This window comes from Lagenorhynchus albirostris, chromosome 1 (assembly GCF_949774975.1).
Source record: "Lagenorhynchus albirostris chromosome 1, mLagAlb1.1, whole genome shotgun sequence".
NCBI classification, from domain to species: domain Eukaryota; kingdom Metazoa; phylum Chordata; class Mammalia; order Artiodactyla; family Delphinidae; genus Lagenorhynchus; species Lagenorhynchus albirostris.
In genome coordinates this window covers 15,531,449-15,557,181 of record NC_083095.1, presented here as the reverse complement: position 1 = coordinate 15,557,181, position 25,733 = coordinate 15,531,449, and the positions used below count along the sequence as shown (strand labels likewise).

General features: G+C 43.3%; 1 protein-coding gene across 1 annotated transcript in view; it reads right to left on the bottom strand.

Annotated features, from left to right (window-relative positions):
• Window positions 1-25,733, bottom strand: part of KCNK10 (potassium two pore domain channel subfamily K member 10) — a 135,407-nt gene that overhangs the window by 54,789 nt on the left and 54,885 nt on the right. Inside the window, exon 2 of the mRNA XM_060124903.1 lies at window positions 17,666-18,000. Within this exon, the coding sequence (XP_059980886.1) occupies window positions 17,666-18,000 (335 nt within the window). The remainder of the gene's footprint in view (window positions 1-17,665; window positions 18,001-25,733) is intronic.

The following is a 25,733-nucleotide window of genomic DNA, read 5'->3' as shown; positions in this document are numbered from 1 at the left end:
GCGGAGCAACTAAGTCCGTGAGCCACAACTACTACGCCTGCGCTCTAGAGCCCGCGAGCCACAACTACTGAGCCTGAGTTCTGCAACTTCTGAAGCCCGTGCGCCTAGAGCCCGTGCTCTGCAACAAGAGAAGCCACCGCAAGGAGAAGCCCGCGCACTGCAACAAAGAGTAGCCCCCGCTCACCGCAACTAGAGAAAAGCCCACACGCAGCAATGAAGACCCAACACAGCCAAAATAAATAAATTAATTAAATAAATACATTTAAAAAAAAAGATTGCTTTAAAAAAAAATAAGAAATGAGTGAACAAACGACAGTAATAAATGTAGGCACATGGTCTTCCCAGAGGTGTGAGAGGAAAGCAATTATTTCTTTGTAATACAGACAAACATAAGAAAGTAGTCCAACACAAAGAAATATAACGATTGTCCTATTTTTTAAAAAATAAAGAAGGAGGAGGAAGAGTTGGTGACAGTGGTAAGGTCTAAAAGAATCTGTTTCTAACTTACTTACAAAACAGAAACAGAATCACAGATCTCGAAATCAAACTTATGGTTACCAAAGGGGAAACGTAGGGGAGAGAGATAAATGAGGAGATTGGGATTAACATATACACACTGCTATATATAAAACAGAAAACTAACAAGGGCCTACTGTATAGCACAGAGAACTATATTTGACATTCTGTAATAACCGATATGGGAAAAGAATCTGAAAAAAAATGGAGATATATATATATATATGTATATATATCTGATTCACTTCGCTGTACCCCTGAAACTAACACAACATTGTAAATCAACTATACTCCAATAAAAATAAATTTAAACATCTGTTTCTCACAGAGAGTAGAATGGAGATTGCCAGGGGCTAGAGGGTGGAGAGGGCAGATATTGGTCAAAGGGTACAAACTTCCAGTTATAAGATGAATACGTTCTGGGGATCTAACGTATAGCATGGTGATTTCAGTTACTAATACTGTATTATATACCTGAAGTTACTGAGAGAATAAATCTTAGATGTTCTCACCACAAAAAAAGAAATGGTAATTATACGACATGATGGAGATGTTAGTTAATGCTATGCTGGTCATCATTTTGTAATAAATAAGTATATCAAATCAATACGTTGTACACCTTAAACTTCCCCAATGTTATATGTCAATGATATCTCAATAAAACTGGAAAATAAATAAATGAAAGGATCTCTTTTCTTCCTGCTTCCTCTATCCTCCTTCCTTCCCTGCATTAGGACCACCAGAAAGGTATAACAGAGAAACTGCAGCCTCTCCCAAAATGAGAAGGGGATAAAGAGCCCTCGAAGATCCCCCCACCAAATTCTCCTGGTGCTGTCATCCCATGCGGCAATGCTGGGTTGCATAACTCACTGTTCCGGGCAGCACAAGATACCATCATGAGTGTTAGCGCTACTCTGGGATGAATGACGGCCCACAGGGGACCACTAACTGTCTGTGGCTTTTCTCCTATGATCTGTGTACTTGGTGAGACAATCTGTTTCTCTGTTTCCTCACATGGCACCAAAAAGGAAGACAAACAAAGGTGGAGAGGTGATCACTCAGCGTGTCTGAGACTGAAGAATGCAGCCGATTGGCACCGTATACACGGACGCTAATAACCATGGCGATGGTTTGATTTACTGTCCAAACCAGGACACTTGCAGAGGGAAAAGGGCCTTGTTCGCGATTATGCTTGAACTGCAGGACAGGCATAAGACAGGATGTATGATCCTCTTACTAACAGCTCACACTACGGGAACAAAGGGAAATGACCTCATCTGAGGGCACAAAGGTGGCGCTAGGTCTACAACGTTCTTAATCTCGAGAGGGCACAGTCAGCAAAAGGATTTATGAAGGAGATATTTAGCCAGGGGTCGAGGCAAGAGGAGGGGGTCGCGGTGGAAAGTGGCTTCATAAATGCATTCAAAGCGGGCATACTTTCAGCCATTAATGGACAGAAGGAAAGCCACAACCCCTGGGAGACAGAGAAGGGCAACTGGCAGACCACATTCATTACAACTCACAAATGCCCCTAATGACTCAAAACCCTGACAACAGGGTAGCAGCATCCTTCCCCCGCCTCACACGTTTGTTGCGGAAGGGCCTCAGGTGACAAGTGGAAGTATGATATTAATTTGTTCACCGCAGTTGCTTTTTATTTCTCCTGCTTCAGAAGCATTTCACATATAAATATTTCACAGCAGCAGAAGTGACCGTGCTGGGGCTGGGGGCAGGGGGAGGGGCTCCTTCACGTCCAAGTGCAAAGCCACATCATATACATACTTCAGACAACAGTGGGAGGGCATCAGAGAGGAAACCTGGAGCCACCCCCATTAGCCTTTCCTCTGTCCGGGGGGTGCTTTACGACCTGGTTATAAACGTAAAGTGAAGGTCACCTGCAGATTGGACAGCGTGAGTGGAGAATTTGTTTGAAGAATAAGATAGAGAAACCCAAAGTGAGCTAGACGGCGCATCCAGAGCCTATGGTCTGAGGAAGGTAGCTTTCCTTGCTACACTAGTTAATTCTTTGGGGAGAAAATGTTCTAAAACTCAGTTCCTTAGCACCTGGGTATACACTAATGACTGATGTAGCCAAACATTGTCATATGGGACCAAGCCATATTGGCAGGAGACCTCCTACCTTCCAAATTGTGCCTTACAATGTAGAATTCGTTTTTTCTGTCTCTTTGACTACATGGAAGGATGAAATAAGAGACATTTTAACGCATCAAGTCCACTAAGGAAGCAGAGATATATGTGTGTGCTCTGATAAGACCAATAAACTTTCAGAGTGACTAACTCGTCCTTTCATCTCAGGCTGGACTCAGCCTCTACCAAATCCGCCAAGTGATGATGAAAAATCACCTTGGTCCTGAGGAGAATGCTTGATGTATGCACTGCTCTCTCTGCACTTGAGATTATTCCTATCAAAGATGAGTCTATCTAATTTCTGGGGAAAATTTTTTTTTTTTTACTGGACTACAAAAGCAGCTCCAGGAATTCTGATTCACTGCCGTGAGCTAAACCCAAGATGACTACTCCTTCCATCGTCACTGCATTGGAGAAAGCTTGAAATTTAACAGACGATGCTTCTGCTATCTTGTTTTCATTGTAGCTTTTCACTTGGACTCTTTCTTACTTTTGAGTGCTGGATATTAATCCCAAATTAATATTTCATTTCCTGCGCCCCTTAGAAAATGTATCAGCACCTTCTACCAGCACCTCAGCTCTCTCTCCAGTTTGCAAACCCTTTTTCTAACGCTCGTCTGTTATGTCACTTTCTTCCACCTGAAAAAGGACAATATAGGGAAATAGGAATTTGTACGTCTGATCCTCATTTTTCAAAGAACAAAAGGTTAAACCCTCCCTTCCTCAGTAAGGCTAACCCTCATCGACAAGCTTTCCGTCTCTTCTGCCCATTTCTACCAAGAATGAAGGGAAAACACATGTTCTCAATAGATACGGATAAGCGCCTCTTAACTGCAGACCTGAATGATACATCGTGTACTGTGGTTTTAAATAGAATCTATTGGCCCAGTTCAACACCTTATGTGAAGATGCAAAGCCATGTCCCTCTAGAGCACAACCAACAGATAATTATTATTCTCTGTAGTCTTCTCACAGGAGAATGGGGGTCCCACAGATTGAGTCAGAGACTCCTGCTCCGTGAATAAGGGCCTGAGTGTTTCCTTGTCTTCTGGCACCAGTCGCACTGGACTTTAACTACCCAAGCCACGTCGGTCTCCCCCAGCAGGAGTAGAGCATCTTGGTGAAAAAGCGTGGGTTCTGGAGCCAGGCTGCCTGTGTCCAGATCCCAGTTCTACCTGTCACCTAAGCTTATCTAACTTCTGTTCCCCAGCTGCTTACCCTTACCTCGAAGGATCATTGTAAAGACTAAATAACAATAAACATGAAGCATTTAGAGCGGTGCCTAGCCACAGTAAATACCGTGTAAGTGAGCTAGAGAGACAATGGATTCTGGAGGACAGGAAGTAGACGTCTTGCATCATTTTTTCTTTTATTTTTCTAATCATCGGTCTAACACAGCACCTGCTTCATGACAGGCATTCAGCAAATATTAGTTATTAAAATGAATACAACTGATTATGAGTAATGAAAATAATTGTACGAGCCACACACCACCAAAACCTTGTTAAATGAACGAGTCACAGATGTAGAAAACAAACGTATGGTTACCAAGGGGGAAAAAGTGGGGGAAGGATAAATTGGGAGATTGAGATTGACATATACACACTACTATATATAAAATAAGTAACTAATAAGGACCTATTGTACAGCACAGGGAACTCTACTCAATACTCTGTAATGGCCTGTATGGGAAAAGAATCTAAAAAAGAGTGGCTATATGTACATGTATAACTGATTCACTTTGCTATATACCTGAAACTAACACAACATTGTGAATCAACTATACTCCAATAAAAATTTTAAAAATAAAAAAATAAATCTTGTTAAATGAGATTTTTGCTTCACCTTCAATGAGGAGCAAACACATGCACATTTGTAGATAAATGCGGACACCGACACCGTAGCATTCATTTCTGGATTTTGTTTTATTTTTATGAGAGTTTTTTAAGAACACTGACTTCTCATTTGCAAATTCATTTATCTAGTGTCATGCCACTTGCCATTAGCTCTTCAATTTCTGGCTTAAAAGCTTTAGATCTTCTTCCCTAAACAGTGATGGACTCAACAACCCCAGGGATAAAAACAATAGTAATAATGAAGTGTAAGCCTGTAGAGACAGGCCAGGGGCTGCAAGCCCGATCTTGCACACATTGAACAATCTTCTGCATGACCACTTCGCTGAAGAGAGGGCAGTGCCTCTGACTTCAGGGCAACAGCCAGGGGAGTTGCTTCAACTTGCCAGAGCTGCATCTTTGGGCACAAAGATGCCGATCTTGCGCTCACCAGAGGTCACCTGCTGCCTCGGCTGCGGTCCAAACTTCCTGCACAAAAGGCTGCTTGGAGGAAGGGAGGGTTCAGGGCAGGGAAGGAGAAGGCTCATCTGGCTTTGCACACACTCACAGCAAGGATTTCCACTGGCTGCTGAACGGATGTCTCAGGCACCATCCTTTCCTTAAAATCATTACGTTCTTAAATAAGTAAAACTTTGGGGCTATGGACACGAAGGGAATCTGCTCATGCATAAAGAACACGAAGAAGTACTCTTGACAACCAGACCGAGAGGAAAGGTCTTCTAGAGCACAGAAACAAAATCACTTTCTGCTTTGCTTCTGTGAAGGTTCTAAATGAAAGGGGAGTTCCCTGGCGGTCCAGTGTTTACGACTCGGTGCTCTCACTGCCGTGGCCTGGGTTCAATCCCTGGTCAGGGAACTAAAATCCTGCAAGCCTCAGACGCAGCCAAAATAAAATAAAATAAATAAACGAAGGGCTCTTGGTCTCCAAAACAGATACACAAGCACCATTCATTCATTTCTCAAACTGTAAGCAACTTCTACGGGCCAGCCACTGTGCCAGGCATCAGGGATACAAGGATAAAAGACACAGACTCAACCTCAAAAAGCTCACAATCCTGGGAAAGAGACAGGTGAGAAAATGATGACTAGCTAATAGAGTCTAATAAGCATAGAGGCAAATGTGAGTGTCTGATGCTACCAGGAGGGCCCACGAAGGCTTCTTCCAGGCCTTGAGTTTTGGCACCCCTGAGGATAAATCAGTTCAGAAATCCGGAGCATAACACTTAGCAAAGTGCCACAGTTGGCACTCCATGAACGTTTAGCTGATGAATGGATGAACGGATGACTAAAACCCAGCTCATAACTACCACTGCTATACTCTGGGCTTCTATGAGGGACCAAAATGGCAATGGACTGACTGATCGGATCACGTCACCCTGCTGCTTGATACAGCCAGAGCTTCCCGGCGCTCTTAGGATAAAATCCAGCATCAGGCCCTGCAGGGTGTTGCCCCTGCCTGTCTCCAACCTAAATGCCTACCAATCTCCCCTTGTTAATGGACCTCCGGCCACCTACACTCCCCTTCTCTCAAGTTCCCAGACATCCTGGCTTCCTTCCACCCACAGGGGCCTGACAGCTCCCTCCGCCCAGAACCCCTGTCCTACTAATCAGGTCTGTTCACATGCCTCACAGCTCTAGTTCCCCCATCCCTTTGCAGCATTCATCTGGTTTTATTTACACTTATTTCTGTGATTACATGCATAAGGTTTGCCTCTCCCACTACCAATCAGTAGGGTGACCATATAATTTATCTTTCAAACCACGTTTGAGAGGAAAAGGGCCACTGTTCACAAATATTTCAGATCCACAAAAGCTGGGATGTTTGCCCATCCTAGCTATAAACGCTCCAAGAGGTCGGGGACCGTGTCTGCCTTTTATTCACCATCATGGCCTCAGTACTTAGCGTTGAGTAAATCAATAAATTTGTCAAATTAATAAATGAATGAGGGAGTGAGTAAGCAGGTGAGTGAGCGAGTGATTTGGGGTTTGGCAGAAGAGAATGGTAAATGTCACAGCCTTGGGACATGTTCATGGGTCATGCAAATTAACCAATATCTCCTGCTTGTGGGGAGAAATCTTGACAGCTCAAGATCTCTGGCCTTCCCTTTATCTGCAGAATAGCAGCTTCAGTCACCATGACAACATCAAAGGTCCATGCCCAGGACCACAGCATTGTACCCAGTCCTCTCCTGCAGCCGCCCATATCTCAAATTAACTCCTCCACCAGCAGTGAAGTGAGTCACTATACCAGAGGCCCACAGTTCAGCACCTGGCCCTGGCACGGATGCTCTCCATATGCTGGGAGCGTTAAAAATCCAGGGGAGAAGGAGAACGGGAATCTGTGTCAGAAAGCAAGCACTGACTCTCAGGAAGGAGCTTTCCCATCCTGTGGTTTAAGTGGATTTTCCCTTAGGATGAATTTGTCCTGATATAATTACACACTCTTCAGCCCCATTGTGTCGAGCCAGGGATAGAGCCTGATGAAGAGACCATGGGCTCTGGAGTTGGAAAATCCAGATTCCAGGCCCACTTTTGCCACTAGCTAGTTGCGAGGACTTAACCAGGACACCTAGCCTTGGTAAATGGGGACAGTAACAGCGGCTACCACTTGGAATAATGGGGAGTGAAAATGAGGTTCAGGAACACATGTAAACTGCCTGGCCCCAAGCCTGCACACAGTCAGGACTTAATCAGTGGTGTCAAACAGTATCCATCAAATACATCTTGAGGCCCCAGTACTGAGCAAAGGATCCAAGACTCTAACCATTTATTAGCAAAGGATAAAAATCCCTAAGCGATCATACGGTGAAAACCAGTGGCAAAGATCCTACCCATCAACATAAAAAGTCACAACCTGACAAATGACCACTACAGACCCTCATCCACGCAGGCTGAAGCATTCTTCCCTCCCCTGTCAGTCAGTGAAGCCTCATGATTTTGTCCCTTGACGGTTACAGAGGTTGAATGTTTTATTGCTTTCTCCAAGATGAGTCATGTGGGAAGTTTCTAAAACAACTGCGCTGGGGGCAGGGAAGGAAGCAATTGTGGCCTGTGAGAGCATGGAGGGTAAAGGAGTTCTTGGGATGGAGTGACTGCCTAATTGAGTTGATGGAAACTGCGACTTCATAAACCTATTCAGGGGCTTCCCTGGTGGCGCAGTGGCTGAGAGTTTGCCTGCCGATGCAGGGGACACAGGTTCGTGCCCCGGTCCGGGAGGATCCCACATGCCGCGGAGCGGCTGGGCCCATGAGCCATGGCCGCTGAGCCTGCGCGTCCGGAGGCTGTGCTCTGCAATGGGAGAGGCCACGACAGTGAGAGGCCCGCGTACCGCAAAAAATAAAAAAAAATTAAAAAACCTATTCAATGTATTGGTTTGGCCAAAAAAGTTTGTTGGGATTTTTCCATAAGATGTTTGGAGATGAAAGCTGGACAGGGGGAAATAGTGTTTCCTAAATGCCAACTCTATGCCAGATACTCTGCTGAGCACTTTACGTGGGTTAACTCACTCCCTCCTCCCATTATTCCGAATGAAGAGGGACTGCACCATCCCTATCATAGGAAAAGCAGCCTTAGGTTTAATAGTGCTAAAGACCAAGTCTATCTGACTCCAATGTCCGTGCTCTTTCCCCTCCTTGACACTCCCTTCTTTGAAAACACAACAGTCCATATTTAGAGTGCTATGGTACCGTGTCAGCCCACATTTCCCTAAAAATTTCTCTTTCTCCCTCCAATCTTTTCCTTGGGGTAAAACCTTTAAGAAAAGGCTCAGACGTAGTGTAGGGGGTACTGACCCTTGACACAAGTGGGCAGTCTAGCACAGTGCTTAGACGTATGGGCTCTGGAGTCCGGCATCCCAAGGCTCAAATCCCAGTTTAACCACCTATCAGCTGTGTGGCCTTGGGCAAATTACTTAATTTCTTAGAATTTATTTGTTCATCCATGAAATTGAATGATGACAATAGCTCCTACCTGTAGGTTTGTTGCAGGGGTTAGATGAATTAAAGGATTGAAGCACTTAGAACATGCCTAGAGGAACGTAAACATAAACGTAAACGTAAACATAAACATAAACATAAAAGTGGTAGCCATTTTTTATTATTACAACAGCTCTGCAGGAAATTTCCCTACTACTGTCATCTGCAGACTCTCTCATGGAGTCTCAAGGGTAAGATTCCAGAGATGAATGGGTCTTCTGTGTCCTCTGTGGACTGAACTGCTGAAGCCCAGTTCAGGTTAATCAGCCTGCCCCCGGGCACCACACTAGAAGATGGACGTGCCTCACTGAGGGATAAATAGCAAACAGGCCCGGAGGATGCAGGCCCTTTCACTCACTCACACTCTGGAGTCACTGGTCATCCCATTGTCTGAGTGACCCACTCCTTGGGGCTGCCTGAGCCTTCTGGGTCCCTGAGGTTCTCCACTATGTGTTTCAAACCACACAGAGGAACAGTCAGGCTGAACAGAGATCATGGAGCCAGCCCCGGTGTCTGCTTAATAGATCTGAGGCCAAGCGTCCCCATCAAAGCTGGGATGATTATCTAGGTGGCAGGGTAAGCCTCTAAATGACACAGAAAACTGCTCGGTTACTTCCCTGGGCTCAAGCCACATCAACACAGCAAATGGTGTTAGCAGCCCAACTCAGCACTCAGGGGAGTCATTGCTGCGAAGGGGACTTTACACTTTAACAGTCGAAGCAAATCAAATTTAGGATTTGAAGCCCCAAAGTGCATTTCAGGAGTTTTCTTCTCTTTTCCCTTAGCAGAACCCCAGGATGCGCATAATTTAGAGGGTTTCTACTCCCCACAGCATATCCTGCTGAAATAACAACGGAAGTCATGCTGGGGCCCTTAATGAGACAGGGCCAGAGCTCCGTGACCCCAACTAGGTAGGGTCTATGAGCCCCGTGCCAGCCTGAAGAAGTTACAGAAGACAGACATTTGCCCTTCTTCTTCCCAATAAAGAGTTCTCGGGGTCTATGTCTCTCAGGGAGGATTTGAGGCAGGAGATAGATGGGCCCCAGGCTGAGCAGCTGGAGTTTGTCCCCTGTGGACAGATACTCCAAGATAAAGATAATATTTATCAGGAGAACAATAGGAGAGGCTGAGCCCTGCCCAGAAAAAAGATAGAGACCACATATTTCTCATTGTCGAGGTCGAGGAGACCTTCCCTACTGCACATGCGCAGAAAGGCTCCTTGGAGGTCAAAACGGGAGTGATGTCAACCTACCCATAGGCCTCTTCACTAGAATCCATCTTGGCTAAGAGATGGGTGCACACACTTGGGAGGACCCTGAGATATACCAAATACGGACTCAGAACCAGGCAAAGCAAGATGACTGGCCAAAGGAAACCTGGAAGAAATGCCCCATATAGGTGATTCAAACTCCCATGAGGGCACGACTCTCTCTGAGTCCGCCCATGTGTCTATCCACACGTACTCTTTTTCCTCCTAATAAACACTTTACTTGTTTCACTAAAATAAAATAATAATAATTTAGGGGTTCTCTATATTTCTTTTTCCTGCCTTCCCTAACAAATAAATAGTAGCGATCACAATAGCTCAAAGTAGCTGAGCTTTTTGTTTAATCTTCACACCTCCCTAACAAGTGGACACTATTATCATAATCGTCATTTTACAGAAGGGAAGCTGAGGCCTGGGGTGACTCCCTTTCTCACCCAGGTCACACAGCCCACGGGCAGAAAAAAGATTTAACACAGGAAGATTAACTCCAGAGTGTGGGCGCCACTCGCCGGGCTCCCCCGACCCACATGGCCTCTGCTTGAACAGGAAGGAAGGCGGAGCACAGGGCAGGCACTCCAGACATCTTTGCTGAACGGGACATGAGTCGTCTTCAAGTTTGCTTTGTCAGACTCTCTTAAATGTGGCCCCTTCACTTGTGTCTCAGCATGGCCCACCGATGAGGTCCCAATATGCTTCCGAACTGGTCTTACTTCTCCAATTTCTCCTTCCTCCAACCCTACATCCTCAGCGCTCAAAGAGTTACCTTTCCAAAGAAAGTTTCCATCGTGTCCCTACCTTCTTAAATCTTTCAGTGACTCCCCCACTTCCCGCAGCACAAAGCCCAAACCGCTCAGCAAGGCTCTCTGGGCACCTCAAATCCAGCCCCTGCCCCCGTCCCAAGCTCATCTCCCACCACCTGCCCACACCTCTCAGCTCAAGGCACACGGACCACCTGCACCTCCCTCAACGGGCGCCACATGCCGATACCCTTCGCGGTGGGTCCTGAATGATGAAATCCTTCCGTATTGCACGTTTCTGTTCCCATGCGTGGTGTTTAAGAGAACAGGACAGTGGTCAGACTGCCCAGGAGTGAATCTGAGATCCTCCACTCACTAATCAGGTATCCTTGAGCGTGTAACTTCACCTCCTGCTGCCTCAGTTTCCTCCTCTGCGAGTGGCACAAAAGACTATCCTCATAGAATCGTTATAGGGACTAAAGGAGACAAATGGCCACGAAATCTTCCCTGACCTCTGTTTGCCTCACTGGGGTGCCACTCCAGTGATCATCGAAAAGACAAGAGATCACAGACGCTGGGGAAAACGTGGAGAAAAGGGAGCCCTCGCACACTATTGATGGGGTTGGAAACTGGTGCAGCCACTACGGAAAACAGTATGACGTTTCCTCAAAAAATTAAAAGCAGAACTACCAAATGATCCAGCAATTCCACTTCTGGGAACACATCCAAAGGAAACAAAAACAGTAACTCGAAAAGGTATCTGCACCCCCATGTTCATAGCAGCATTTACAGTAGACGAGACATGGAAACAACCTGAGTGGCCACAGATTAATGGATAAAGAAGTTGTGAGTTTTACATATATATGATGTAATATTATTCAGCCATTAAAAAATGAAGGAATCCTGCCATTTGCAAAAACATGGATGGACTCTGAGGATATGCTCAGTGAAATAAGTCAGATGGAGAAAGACAAATGCTGTATGATTTCACTTACATGTGAAATGTTTTTTAAAAAATTCATAGGAGGGCTTCCCTTGTGGCACAGTGGTTAAGAATCTGCCTGCCAATGCAGGGGACACAGGTTCGAGCCCTGGTCCGGGAAGATCCCACATGCCGCGGAGCGGCTGGGCCCGTGAGCCATGGCTGCTGAGGCTGCGCGTCCGGAGCCTGTGCTCCGCAACGGGAGAGGCCACAACAGTGAGAGGCCCGCGTACCGCAAAAAAAAAAAAAAAAAAAAAAAAAAAAATTCATAGGAAAAAAGATCAGAGATAGGGGGTGGGGAAAGGCCAGTTGGAGGAAAGGTACAAACTTCCAATTATAAGTAAGTCCTCGGGAGGTAATGTACAACTTTATGAGTATAGTTAACACTGCTGTATACTATATGTGAAAGTTGTTAAGAGAATAAATCTAAGAGTTCTCACCACAAGGAAAAACAAATTTTTCCCTTTATTGGATCTACATGAGGTGATGGATGCTAACTCAACTTTCTGCAGTAATCATTTCACAATAAATGTTCAAACCATTATGCTATACACCTTAAACCTATACAGTGATATATGTCAATTATATCTCAATAAAACTGGGGGAAAATAGCTCCATTCCAATGAATTCTAGTTATTGGTTTATATGCCTCTTCCTCTAGGGTTTCTCAATCTACTGCCATGTGAAACTGGATAATTCTTTGTTATGAGTGGATATGCTGGGCATTGCTGAATGTTGAGCAGTGTCCCTGGACTCTACCCACTAGACATCTGTAGCACCAACTGTGACAACTGAAAACGTCTCCAGACATTGTCAGATGCCCCCTGGAAGCAACCCCCACTCCCCACTAAGAATCACTGCTTGAAATTCTGAGCTCCTTGAATAATACTATAAACAGCAGCAGCAATATCTATCTTTTTTTTTTTTGAGTGCGCACCACGTGCCAAGAGCAGTTCAAAGCCCTTCTCATGAATTATAGAACTTAATCCTCTCAATATCCTAAGGGTGAGGGATTTTAGGCACATTTTATTGATAATGAAATGGAATCACAGAGAAGTTCACAACTTGCTCAAGGTGTATTTTATCTTCATCTTTTCTATCCCCAAGACTTAGCATGTTACCTGATATAACAGAAGCTCCGTAGCAACTTAAAGAATGCATAGATGAATTAATGAATGAAACAGTCTCCTCCATAGCAGCATCTGGGTCAGGGATGGTGACCCATCTGTCACACCCGGAGTCCTGTGATACCTCATAAAAGTGGTTTAAGTCTTTGGAAAATCCCTCCCCAGCTATGGCCCTTTTAAGCTAGCCAGGCATTTCACAGGGGTTAATCTGTTCCAGGTATTCTGTTTTTATTATTAATAACATGAATTACACCTTCCAGATTAGCTTTATGAGGGGTTCACTCAATCCAGCCAAGAGTCCTGACACTACCAGATAAATACCATTGACCAGCCACATACAACAATAAAAATATCGGTGAGATACAATAATATTATTTTTCCATCTTAGGACACACCACACTGAAAACCCTCCCAAACACTGTGTTTCTTATGAGCACTACATACAGTGCTGCTGAGAGGTGTAGAGTGGAGAGGATGCCCCCTGGTCCAAAAGTGTGGACACTTTCATCCTATGAAGGAATCAGTGAAGGGTAAACCATAATAAAATTTTTTAACATCTTTATTGGAGTATGATTGCTTTACAATGGTGTGTTAGTTGCTGCTGTATACAAAGTGAATCAGCTATACATATACATATATCCCCATATCCCCTCCCTCCTGTGTCTCCCTCCCACCCTCCCTATCCCACCCCTCTCGGTGGTCACAAAGCACCGAGCTGATCTCCCTGTGCTATGCGGCTGCTTCCCACTAGCTATCTGTTTTACATTTGGTAGTGTGTATATGTCAATGCCATTCTCTCACTTTGTCCCAGCTTACCCTTCCCCCTCCACGTGTCCTCAAGTCCATTCTATACGTCTGTGTCTTTATTCCTGTCCTGCTCCTAGGTTCTTCAGAACCTTTTTTTTTTTGGATTCCATATATATGTGTTAGCATATGGTATTTGTTTTTCTCTTTCTGACTTACTTCACTCTGTATGACAGACTCTAGGTCCATCCACCTCACTACAAATAACTCAATTTCTTTTCCTTTTATGGCTGAGTAATATTCCATTGTATATATGTGCCACATCTTCTTTATCCATTCATCTGTCTATGGACACTTAGGTCGCTTCCATGTCCTGGCTATTGTAAATAGAGCTGCAGTGAACATTGTGGTACATGACTCTTTTTGAATTATGGTCTTCTCAGGGTATATGCCCAGTAGTGGGATTGCTGGGTCATACAGTAGTTCTATTTTTAGTTTTTTAAGGACCCTCCATACCGTTCTCCATAGTGGCTGTAACAATTTACATTCCCACCAACAGTTCAAGAGGGTTCCCCTTTCTCCACACCCTCTCCAGCATTTATTGTTTGTAGATTTTGTGATGATGGCCATTCTGACTGGTGTGAGGTGATACCTCATTGTAGTTTTGATTTGCATGTCTCTAATGATTAGTGATGTTGAGCATCCTTTCATGTGTTTGTTGGCAATCTGTATATCTTCTTTGGAGAAATGTCTTTTTAGGTCTTCTGCCCATTTTTGGATTGGTTTGTTTGTTTTTTTGATATTGAGCTGCATGAGCTGCTTGTATATTTTGGAGATTAATCCTTTATCAGTTGCTTCATTTGCAAATATTTTCTCTCATTCTGAGGGTTGTCTTTTCATCTTATTTATAAACCATAATAATTTGATTCTTGACTGACACAGGTTCAGCATTTTTAACTGCTTAGCCTACAAAAAACTGTAAGTAAACACCAGTATAAATCCTTATATCAGAGTAGATGGAGATCTTAAAGTATCCCATGTCCAGGATTGATAGTCAATGGGTATAAAGGGAAAAAAGAGGAAATGCTTTGTGTTAAAGAGCAAAGAACTCCAATGCCTTTTGACTCTGCTAAAATTCTGGAAAGTGTTGAACATAAAGCAAATGTTTAAGAGAGAGTTAAGCTTATGCTAAAGTAAACACTACTTCAAGGGCTGCAGACTCATTGGGCGAGGCAGGGTAGAGCCAGGCAGACCTCACTTTGAATCCCAGCTCTGTCATGTTGGTGGTTGGAAAGTTACTCAACCTCTTTTAGCATGAGTTCTTTACCTGTAAAATGGGTATAATTATACCAACTTAGAAGGTTGTTGGAGAGATTAAATGAGATGATGGGTAGAAGAGGCCTAGCTCATAACGGGTGCCTACTAAAGGGCATATGTTTTAATTGTTATAAAAATGATCTCAAGGGCATGTGCGCACACACACACACACCCTCATTTCATAGAGAAATCTTCGAGGTAAAGGACGGGTCTTAACAGCAACACCAGAACTAGAATCTTTACCCTCCTCCATTCTGTCCTTCATTCTGGCCACTGAATTCTTTCATAAAGGAGAAGGCCAAAGAATGAACAACAAAGAAATACAGAATTAATAAATAAATGCATGAATAAGCTCAGATGTCTCATGGCATCGCCAGTGTTATAGATTTAGTTTGATAGCTCATCCCCAAAGCATGTCTCTATTGGGTAGTAATTAGATGTAAAGCCATGCAGAGGCTACACATGGATGCAAAGATAATGAGATATGATCCCTTTCCTCAAGATCTCATTGTCTAAGGAAAGAAAATTCAGGCACAAGTCCAGTTCAATTCAGACCACCTTTTAGGTTATTACATGTATTGCAACTAAATAAAAAGGATCTCACCACATATCACCACAGCATGTATAATAAGTTCCTTACTGAAAATTACTCCCGAATTATTTCCTCCATTCTCTACGCCTTTATGAGCCTTAAACCTGGCACAGATTAGTGACAGATTGGTAGTATTTTACCATGAAAGGAGAAAAAAAAAAAAGACAAGGCCATCTAAGAAAGAGTGATATGAAACACTGCCCCTTGACCTTTAGAATTGTAAGGTTTTATTTTATTTATTTTTTTGTTTTGTTTTTGGCGCTACGCGGGCCTCTCACTCTTGTGGCCTCTCCCGTTGCGGAGCACAGGCTCCGGACGCGCAGGCTCAGCGGCCGTGGCTCACGGGCCCAGCCGCTCCGCGGCAGGTGGGATTTTCCCGGACTGGGGCACGAACCCGTGTCCCCTGCATCGGCAGGCGGACTCTCAACCACCGCGCCACCAGGGAGGCCCTATCCTACAGTTTTTATTAAAAAATAAAATCTGGGCTTCCCTGGTGGCGCCACCAGGGAGGCCCTATCCTACAGTTTTTATTAAAAAATAAAATCTGGGCTTCCCTGGTGGCGCGGTGGTTGAGAGTCCGCCTGCCGATGCAGGGGACACGGGTTCGTGCCCCAGTCCGGGAAAATCCCACCTGCCGCGGAGCGGCTGGGCCCGTGAGCCACGGCCGCTGAGCCTGCGCGTCCGGAGCCTGTGCTCCGCAACGGGAGAGGCCACAAGAGTGAGAGGCCCGCGTAGCGCCAAAAACAAAACAAAAAAAAAAAACTGTACGATATAGGTATGAAACCATATGTATTCCAGGAAAAAAATGTATATTTCTATTCATCTAAGGGTCAAGTCAGATTATAGAAACTAATTTAAAAGACTACAACTACTATGAAGGGGCCAGATCATAAGCAGCCTCAGAAGTCCCCTCCCCTATCAGTGTGGCTGGAAATAGATAAATAAATAAGCCAGCCCAGACTTTTGAATCCTACAGAATCCTAATTTGTAGTAGCCATTAGAATTTTTTTTTAGCCATTAGAATTTAATGCTGGTGGGACTTCCCTGGTGGTGCAGTGGTTAAGAATCCGCCTGCCTATGCAGGGAACACAGGTTCAATCCCTGGTCTGGGAAGATCCCACATGCCACAGGGCAACTAAGCCCGGGTGCCACAACTACTGGAGCACACATGCCACAACTACTGAAGCCCGTGCGCCTAGAGCCCGTGCTCCGCCACGAGATAAGCCACCGCAATGAGAAGCCCGCACACCACAACAAAGAGTAGCCCCCCCTCGCTGCAACTAGAGAAAGCCCGTGCATAGCAATAGAGACCCAACGCAGCCAAAAATATAATTAATTAATTTTTAAAAGAAAAGAATTTAATGCTGGTAATCCCAGAGCCAGAAGGAATTGTGAAAGCTGTCTTTTCCATCCCTCTGTCTTCCAACCTTTAGAACCCACAGAAAGATGGGACTCTCCCTTGCCTCCATAAACGTCACCGCCCCCCACCACTGCTGCTCGTGGCTCAGGAGGGCATGTAGATTGGAGGCCGCCATCCTGCCTCACCTCCAAGGTGAAGCCCATCTGCTGGGCTCTAAACCACTTCCCTTCCCTCTTCCCAGGACTCGGTCCTCTCCACCTTTCGCTCACTTCTCAAGCCTCCTGTTTCGCTTCCTCCTGTCGTGCCACCTTAGATGACTCCCTGTCTCCCACATCCCTTCCCAGCCTCACATCACCCCTGCCAAGGTCGCCCCACCCCTTCCTCTGCCTTGTTTCTGTAGGCGGGGGCCCAAAGTTCTCTGCCTCCATTTTTTATGCACATTTTTTCCTTAATATCCAAGGCATGGAAGGGCTTTAGTACAGTGCCTGACACACAGTAAGTGTTCAAAAATAGCAACCTTGATTATCCCTGTTACTGTTATCCTTATTGTTTCATCCTCACAAATCCACCAAAGCCTCTTTCAAGTCACTAACACCCTACCCATCCCACAGCTGGTGCCCTTTTCTCTGCTCCATTCTCATCCACCTGCGACAGGTTCATACATCCCTGCTCCTTTAAAATTCTCTCTTTCTTTGGTTTCTGGGCCACCCTCTTACCCCAGCATCTCACACAGATTTAAAAGTTAATCAGCATATATAAGTGGCCTTGAATCTGAAAATCCAAAGCCCTTTGCCGGCTGCTGCCTCTGGCCACCACATGCAAAAGCAGGTGATACAAAACACAGCCTGCTCCTACGTTGTACATGTGAGCCCTCTTCCCCCACATTGTCACGGGTCTCCACTCAAGTGTCACCTCCCAGAGAGGACCTCCCTGACCATCAGTAGCATCTCAACCAACGGCAAAGCTCAGTGAGCCAGAAAGACAAAACCAATGTCACACTCTCCCCCCGACCCAAGGTGATTCTACTGTGGACTCACTCCTTGCTCACCTGAATCAATGTCTCCAGCTCCTGTGGGCTCACACAGACATGATCCCGCAGGAATTCTGCCTTCTCCATGGCAATAGTGTTCTTTTGGCTGCTCTCAAAGGGCTGTTCCAATGCCCGGAAGACGAGACCGCCCGTGACGAGGTAGACCACCACGACCACGAAGATGGCAACCACTGTTTTACACTTCATGACGGTCTGCAGGGCCCCCTGGGAGGCACCTTCCATTCTGGCTACCACCGTGGCTCGGGAGGAGATGGAGAGGCGTGGGGCCGCGTAATGCCCGTCAGTGGTGCCCTTGGGCTGGCACACCGGGGGCGCTGCTGCAGGAACGGCCACTGAGAAACGGGGGGGTGAGAGGGGAGAAGAGAATTTGTTTATAAACACAAAGCCCAAAACTTGTCGGAAACAAAGCACAGGTGTCTTTCTCAAGCCAGCTTTCAAACGTGAGGATTAAAGATTGGTTCACCAAGCCTGCAGTGAGGGAATTCAATCAGTTGCTAGGTGTCTGTTGAATTCTAAAACAGCGAGCACCAGGTGTTCTAGTTTTCACACCAAAAAATAATATTAATTGAGTCTGAAATGTTTATATTTCTCTACAAGGGTCCAAATTTGAAAGCCATGTCTCTGTTATTTCTCATTCATTTTCTCCCTTAGTTTCCTTGTTAAGTGATGTGTAAGACACACAACAAACCGTGATATTTTAAAAAGAGACATATTGTGCAATTTGGAGAAGAAAAGGTAGGAGAAGGATACCCAGCAGAATTGTCCAAGTGCTGAGGGCTAGGTAATACCAAGAGTAGAGAAGAGATGAGCATCTAGCAAGTTTAAAAGTTCTTTTATCCAGGTCTATGGTCACAAAGCAAAAGGAGTTTGCTATAATGAAGAGTCAAAAACCAAACACAGTGACACTCAGATCAAGATAGACAGGCAGGAGGACATGGAATTCACCTCCCCCCACGAACACATCAAAAATACATCTACAGGTTGAGACCTGTGTCCTTGGGAGGGGACTCAGAGGAGAAGGGAGATTTCATGGGTGGAGACACTCCCTGGGAAGTGAGTGGTTCAAGCCACATATTGGGTGCCCCAACCCTGGGGTCCTACATAAGGAAGACGACCCCCTGGAGAGCTGGTGGGACTAACAGGAGGGTTGTGGGAAGCCTGGGCTCCACTCAGGAGGAGCGTGCTTGTGCTGGCTTGCTCCTGAAGCAGGGACGAGAGGGCAAATTGAAATCAAGCAGGTGGCTGGCTGGTTTCCCATGACTTCCCCAGTGTATACACCAGCCTGATCCAAGTGAACATTCCAGCCTTGCTTGCCTCCCATCACAGCTCCACACTGGAATAAGCTGCCATGAGCAAGGAGAGACCTTAGTCGTGAGACACTGAGGTAGCTCAAACCTGAAGCAACATCTGAGAAGGGCAGAGGCAGCCGTTGCTTCACTTATACAAGTGGCACATCAGAGGCAGTCCAGATCTCTGATGGTGGCTGGACCGCCACGGACTGTACCCCAGCCCTCACCGAGTGCCTGTGCTAGCTCCTCTTGCTCCAGTACTGTTCTACTCTGCAGTGAGGGTGCCAGTGCTGGGAGGGGGAGAGCACATACATGAAGGGAACTGAGCCAGTCTGGAAGCCCAACTCTCACGGCTTCTGCTCTAGCAACTTGGAACCTGACCCTGCTCCCCCACAGGGTGATGATGGACACTTAGCACAGAAGCTTCAGCTTACACCTGCTCCAGCCCTAGTCTCTCCATTTCCATCGCCACCTCCTACCAAGATAATAGCTGTCAGCACAACCTGAGGAAAGATATGGCTTGTGTTCACATCAAATCCAGCTCTCCCACCAAAGCCACTGGCAGACTCAGACTGTAAAGGAATGCTCGCTCCAACATAAGGAGCAATGGGTAACTTTTACCTAATTTCATAGAGACAGAGAAAGATAAGGAAAATGAGAAGACAGAGGAATTTTCTCAATTGAAAAAGCAAGAGAAAACCCCTGAAAACATAATTAATGAAATCAAAATAAACAAGTTACCAAATGAAGAATTCAAAGCATTAGTAATAAGAATACTAACTGAATTAGGTAAAAGAATAGATGAGAATTTTAACAAGGAACTAAAAAATGTAAAATAAAGAACCAGTCAGAACCAAAGAATACAATAACTGAAATGAAAAACACGCTAGAAGGAATTAACAGCAGATGAGGTGACACAGAAGAACATAGAAGGGATCTGGAAGATAGAATAACAGAAATCACCCAATCAGAACAGCAAAAAGAAAAATAAATTTAAAAATTAGAACAGTTTAAGAGATCTCTAGGATAACATCAAGTATACCAACAATCACATCATAGGGGGCCCAGAAGGAGAGAGAAGGGGGTTGAAGATATATTTTATGAAATTATGACTGAAATCTTCCCAAATCTGAAGAAGGAAACAGATATCCAACTCCAGGAAGAACAGAGAGTCTCAAACAAGATGAACCCAAACAGACCCACACCAAAAGGTAGAGAGAATTCTAAAGGCAGCAAGAGAAAAACAAAGAGTCATATACAAGGTATCCCCCAGATGGCTATCAGCTGATTTTTCTGCAGAAACTTTGCAAAAGCCAGAAGGGGTATCATGATATATTTAAAGTGCTGAAAGGGAAAAACCTGCAACCTAGAACACTCTATCCAGTAAGATTATCAATTAGAATTGAAGGAGAGATAAAGAACTTCCCAGATAAGCAAAAACTAAAAGAGTTCATCAATACTAAACCAGCCCTAAAAGAAATGTTAAAGGGTCTTCTCTAAGTGGAAAAGAAAAGGCTACAAGAAGAAGTATCTATAGGAAAGGAAAAATCCCACTAGTAAAGGAAAATATACAGTAAAGGCTGAGGATAAACTGCTTAAATAAGCTAGTACAAAGATTAAAAGACAAAAAAGTTGTAAAATCAAGTATAACTACAATAATCAGTAAAGGGATAAACATGAAGATGAAAAATATTACATCAAAAATAAAATATGTGGGAGAAGTAAAAAATGTAGATCTTTTAGAATGTGTTTGAACTTGAAGAACTACCTGTTTAAAACAAATAGATGGGCTTCCCTGGTGGCGCAGTGGTTGAGAGCCCGCCTGCCGATGCAGGGGACACGGGTTCGTGCCCCAGTCCGGGAAGATCCCACATGCTGCGGAGCGGCTGGGCCTGTGAGCCATGGCCGCTGAGCCTGCGTGTCTGGAGCCTGTGCTCCACAATGGGAGAGGCCACAACAGTGAGAGACCCGCATACCGCAAACAAACAAACAAACAAACAAAAACAAATAGATACAGGTCAACACATATGAACCCCATGGTAACCACAAGTGAAAACCTACAACAGATACACAAAAACAAGAGAGAAAGGAACAAGCATACCACTAAAGAAAATCATCAAATAAGTGAAGGAACTAAAAGAGGAAGAAAAGAACAAGGAAGAACTATAAATACAACCAGAAAACAAATAACAAAATGACAATAAGTTCACACCTATCAATAATTACTTTAAATGTCAATGGACTAACTGTTCCAATCAAGACATAGGGTGGCTGATTGGATAAGAAAACAAGACTTACCTATATGCTGCTTACAAAGAGACTCACTTCAGAACTAAATACACACACAGACTGAAAGTGAGGGCATGGAAAAAGATATTTCATGCTAATGGCAACGACAAGAAAGCAGAGGTAGCAATACTCACATCAGACAAAATAGACTTTAAAAGTCTGTAACAAAAGACAGAGAAGGGCATTATATATTGATAAAAGGATCAATACAAGAAGAGGATATTACATTCATTAACATATATGCACCCAATACAAGAGTACCTAAATATATAAAGCAAATATTAACAGACATAAAGAGAGAAACTGACAACAATACAATAACATAGGGGACTTTAACACCTCACTTACATCTATATACAGATCATCTAGATAGGAAATCAACAAGGCAACAGTGGTCTTAAATGACACAATACCAGTTGGGCTTAATAGATATATATATATATACAGGACATTCCATCCAAAAACAGCAGAATACACGTTCTTTTAAAGTGCACACAGAATGTTCTCCAGGATAGGTCACGTGCCAGGCCACAAAACAAGTCTCAACAAATTTAAGAGGATAGAAATTATATCAAGCATTTTTTCCAACCACAGAAGTATGAAACTAGAAATCAGCTACAGAAAGAAAAATGGGGAAAGCACAAATCCACAGAGACTAAACAACATGCTACTAAAAAACTAATGAGTCAACAAAGAAATCAAAAAGGAAATCAGAAAAAAACCCTGAACAAATGAAAATGAAAACACAACTTTCCAAAATCTATGGGATGCAGCAAAAGCAGTTCTAAGAGGGAAGTTTATAGCAATACAGGCCTCAAGAAACAAGAAAAATCTCAAATAAACAACCTAACCTTCCATCTAAAGAAATTAGAGGGCTTCCCTGGTGGCGCAGTGGTTGAGAGTCCGCCTGCCAATGCAGGGGACACGGGTTTGTGCCCCAGTCCGGGAAGATCCCACATGCCGCGGAGCGGCTGGGCCCGTGGGCCATGGCTGCTGAGCCTGCGTGTCCAGAGCCTATGCTCCACAACGGGAGAGGCCACAGCAGTGAGAGGTCTGCGTACCACAAAAAAAAAAAAAAAAAAAAAAAAAAGAAATTAGAAAAAGCAGAACAAACAAAGCCCAAAGTCAGCAGAAGGAAGGAAATAATAAAGATCAGAGAGGAAATAAATAAAATAGATACCAAAAAGTAATAGAAAAATCAATGAAACCAAGAGTTGGTTTTTTGAAAAAGTAAACAAAATTGATAAACCTTTAGCTAGGCTCATTAAGAAGAAAAGAGAGAAGACCCAAATAAACAAAGTAAGAAATGAAAGAGGAGAAATAACAACTGATACCACAGCGATACAATAAATCATAAAAGAATACTATAAACAGTCATATGCCAACAAATTGGACAACCTAGAGGAAATGGACACATTTCTAGAAATGTACAGCCTGCCAAGACTGAGTCAGGAAAAAAGACAACATGAACAGACGTAAGATTGAAATTGTAATAAAAAAAATCTCTCAGCAAACCAAAGTCCAGGATGGGATGGCTTCACAGAGGAATTCTACCGAACATATAAATAAGAGCTAACACCTTTCCTTCTCAAAATATTCCCCTCTAAAATTGTAGAGGATGGAACACTCCCAAATTCATTTTATGAGATCACCATTACCCTGATACCAGATAAAGATATAAAAAAAAAAGATTACAGGCCAATATCTCTGATGAACATAGACACAAAAATCCTCAACAAAATATTAGCAAATCAAATCCAACAATACATAAAAAGGATCATACACCATGATCAAGTTGGTTTTATTCCAGGGTCACAGGATGGTTCAACATTTGAAAATCAATCAATGTGATACACCACATTAACAAAAGGAAAGATAAAAATCACATGATAATCTCAATAGAAGCAGAAAAAGCATTTGACAAAATTCAACATCCATCCATGATAAAAACTCTTATTAAAGTGTGTAGAGAGGGAACATATCTCAACATAATAAAGGCCATTTATGACAAACTCACAACCAACATAATACTCAACAGTGAAAAGCTGAAAGCTTTCCCACTAAATTCAGGAAGAAGACAAAGATGCCCACTCTCTCCACTTATATTTAACATAGTATTGGAAGTCCTAGTCACAGAATTCAGACAAGAAAAAGAAACAAAATGCATTCAGATTGGAAGGGAAGAGGTAAAACTATCACTATTTGCAGATGACATGATACTCTATATAGAGGAACCTAAAGTCTCCACACAAAAACTATTAAAACTGATAAATGAATTCAGCAAGGTTGCAAGATACAAGATTAATAAACAGAAATATGTTGTGTTTCTATACACTAATAATGAAATATCAGAAAGAGAAAGGTTTTTTTAAATCCCATTTAAAATCACATAAAAATACCTAAGAATAAACTTAATCGAGGAGGTGAAAGACCTATACGATGAAAACTATAAAACGCTGATGACGGAAATTGAAGATGATTCAAAGAAATGGAAAGATATCCCATGCTCTTGGATTGGAAGAATTAATATTGTTAAAATGTCCATACTACCCAAAGCAATCTACAGATTTAATGCAATCCCTATCAAAATACCAGGGACATTTTTCACAGAACTAGAATAATCCTAAATTTTATATGGAACCACAAAAGACCCCAAATTGCCAAAGCAATCTTGAAAAAAAAGAACAAAGCTAGCAGTATCATGCTCCCTGACTTTAGACTATACTACAAAGCTACAATAATCAAAACAGCATGGTACTGGCACAAAAACAGACACATGGATCATTGGAACAGAATAGAGAGCCCAGAAGTAAACCCATACACTTATGGTCAATTAATCTATGACAAGGGAGGCAAGAATATACACTGGAGAAAAGACAGTCTCTTCAATAAATGGTGCTGGGAAAACTGGACATCATGTAAAAGAATGAGATTAGAACATTTCCTCACACTGTATACAAAAATAAACTCAAAATGAATTAAAGACCTAAATGTAAGACCTGAAACCGTAAAACTCTTAGAAGAGAACATAGGCAGAACCCTCTTTGACTTAAACTATAGCAATATTTTTTTGGATCTGCCTCCTAAGGTAAAATAAATAAAAGCAAAAATAAACAAATGGGACCTAATTAAACATAAAAGGTTTTGCACAGCAAAGGAAACCACTGACAAAACAAAAAGACCACCTACTGAATGGGAGAAAAGATTTGCAAATGATATGATCGATAACGGGTTAATATCCAAAATAGATAAACAGCTCACACAACTCAATATCAAAAAACCAAAAAACTCAATTAAAGATGGGCAGAAAACCTGAACAGACATTTTTCCAATGAAGATATACAGATGGCCAACAGGCACATTAAAAAATCCTCAACATCACTAATTATCAGAGAAATACACATCAAAACCACAATGAGATATCATCTCACACCTGTCAAAATGGCAAAATCAACAAAAATAACAATACAAATAACAAATGTTGGCAAGGATGTGGAGAAAAGGGAACACTAATACACTGTTGGGATTGTAAATTGGTATAGCCACGATGAAAAACAGTATAGAAGTTCCTCAAAAAACCAAAAATAGAATTACCACATGATCCAGCAATTCCATTGTTGGGTATATATCTGAAGAAAATGAAAACACTATTTCGAAAAGATACATGCACCCCAATGTTCATAGCAGCATTATTTACAACAGCCAGGATATGGAAGTGTCCATCAACAGATGAATGGATAAAGAAGATGTGGTGTATACACACAATGCAATATTACTCAGCCATAAAAAAGAATGAAATTTTGCCATTTGCAACAACATGGATGGATTTGGAGGAAATTTTGCTTAGTGAAATAAGTCAGACAGAGAAGGACAAATACTCTATATCACTTATATGTGGAATGTAAAAAATAAAACAAACTAGTAAATACAACAAAAGAGAAAAAGACTCACAGATATAAAAAACAAACTAGTGGGCACTTCCCTGGTGGCGCAGTCGTTCGGAATCCGCTTGCCAGTGCAGTGGACACGGGTTCCAGCCTTGGTCCGGGAAGATCCCACGTGCCATGGAGCAACTAAGCCCATGCACCACAACTACTGAGCCTGCGCTCTGGAGCCCGTGAATCACAACTACCAAGCCCACGTGCTGCAACTACTGAAGCCCGTGCACCTAGAGCCCATACTCCGCAACAAGAGATGCCACTACGATGAGCCCGCACACCGCAACGAAGAGTAGCCCCAGCTCACCACAACTAGAGAAAGCCCGCACGCAGCAAAAAAGATCCAACACAACCAAAAATAAATAAATTTTAAAGAAAACAAACTACTGGTAACCAGTGGGGCAAGGGAAGAGAGAAGGGACAAGATAGGGGTACAGGATTAGAGGCACAAACTACTATGTGTAAAATAAATAAGCTACAAGGATATATTGTATAGCACAGGTGATATAGCTAGTATTTTATAATAACTATACATGGAGTATAACCTTT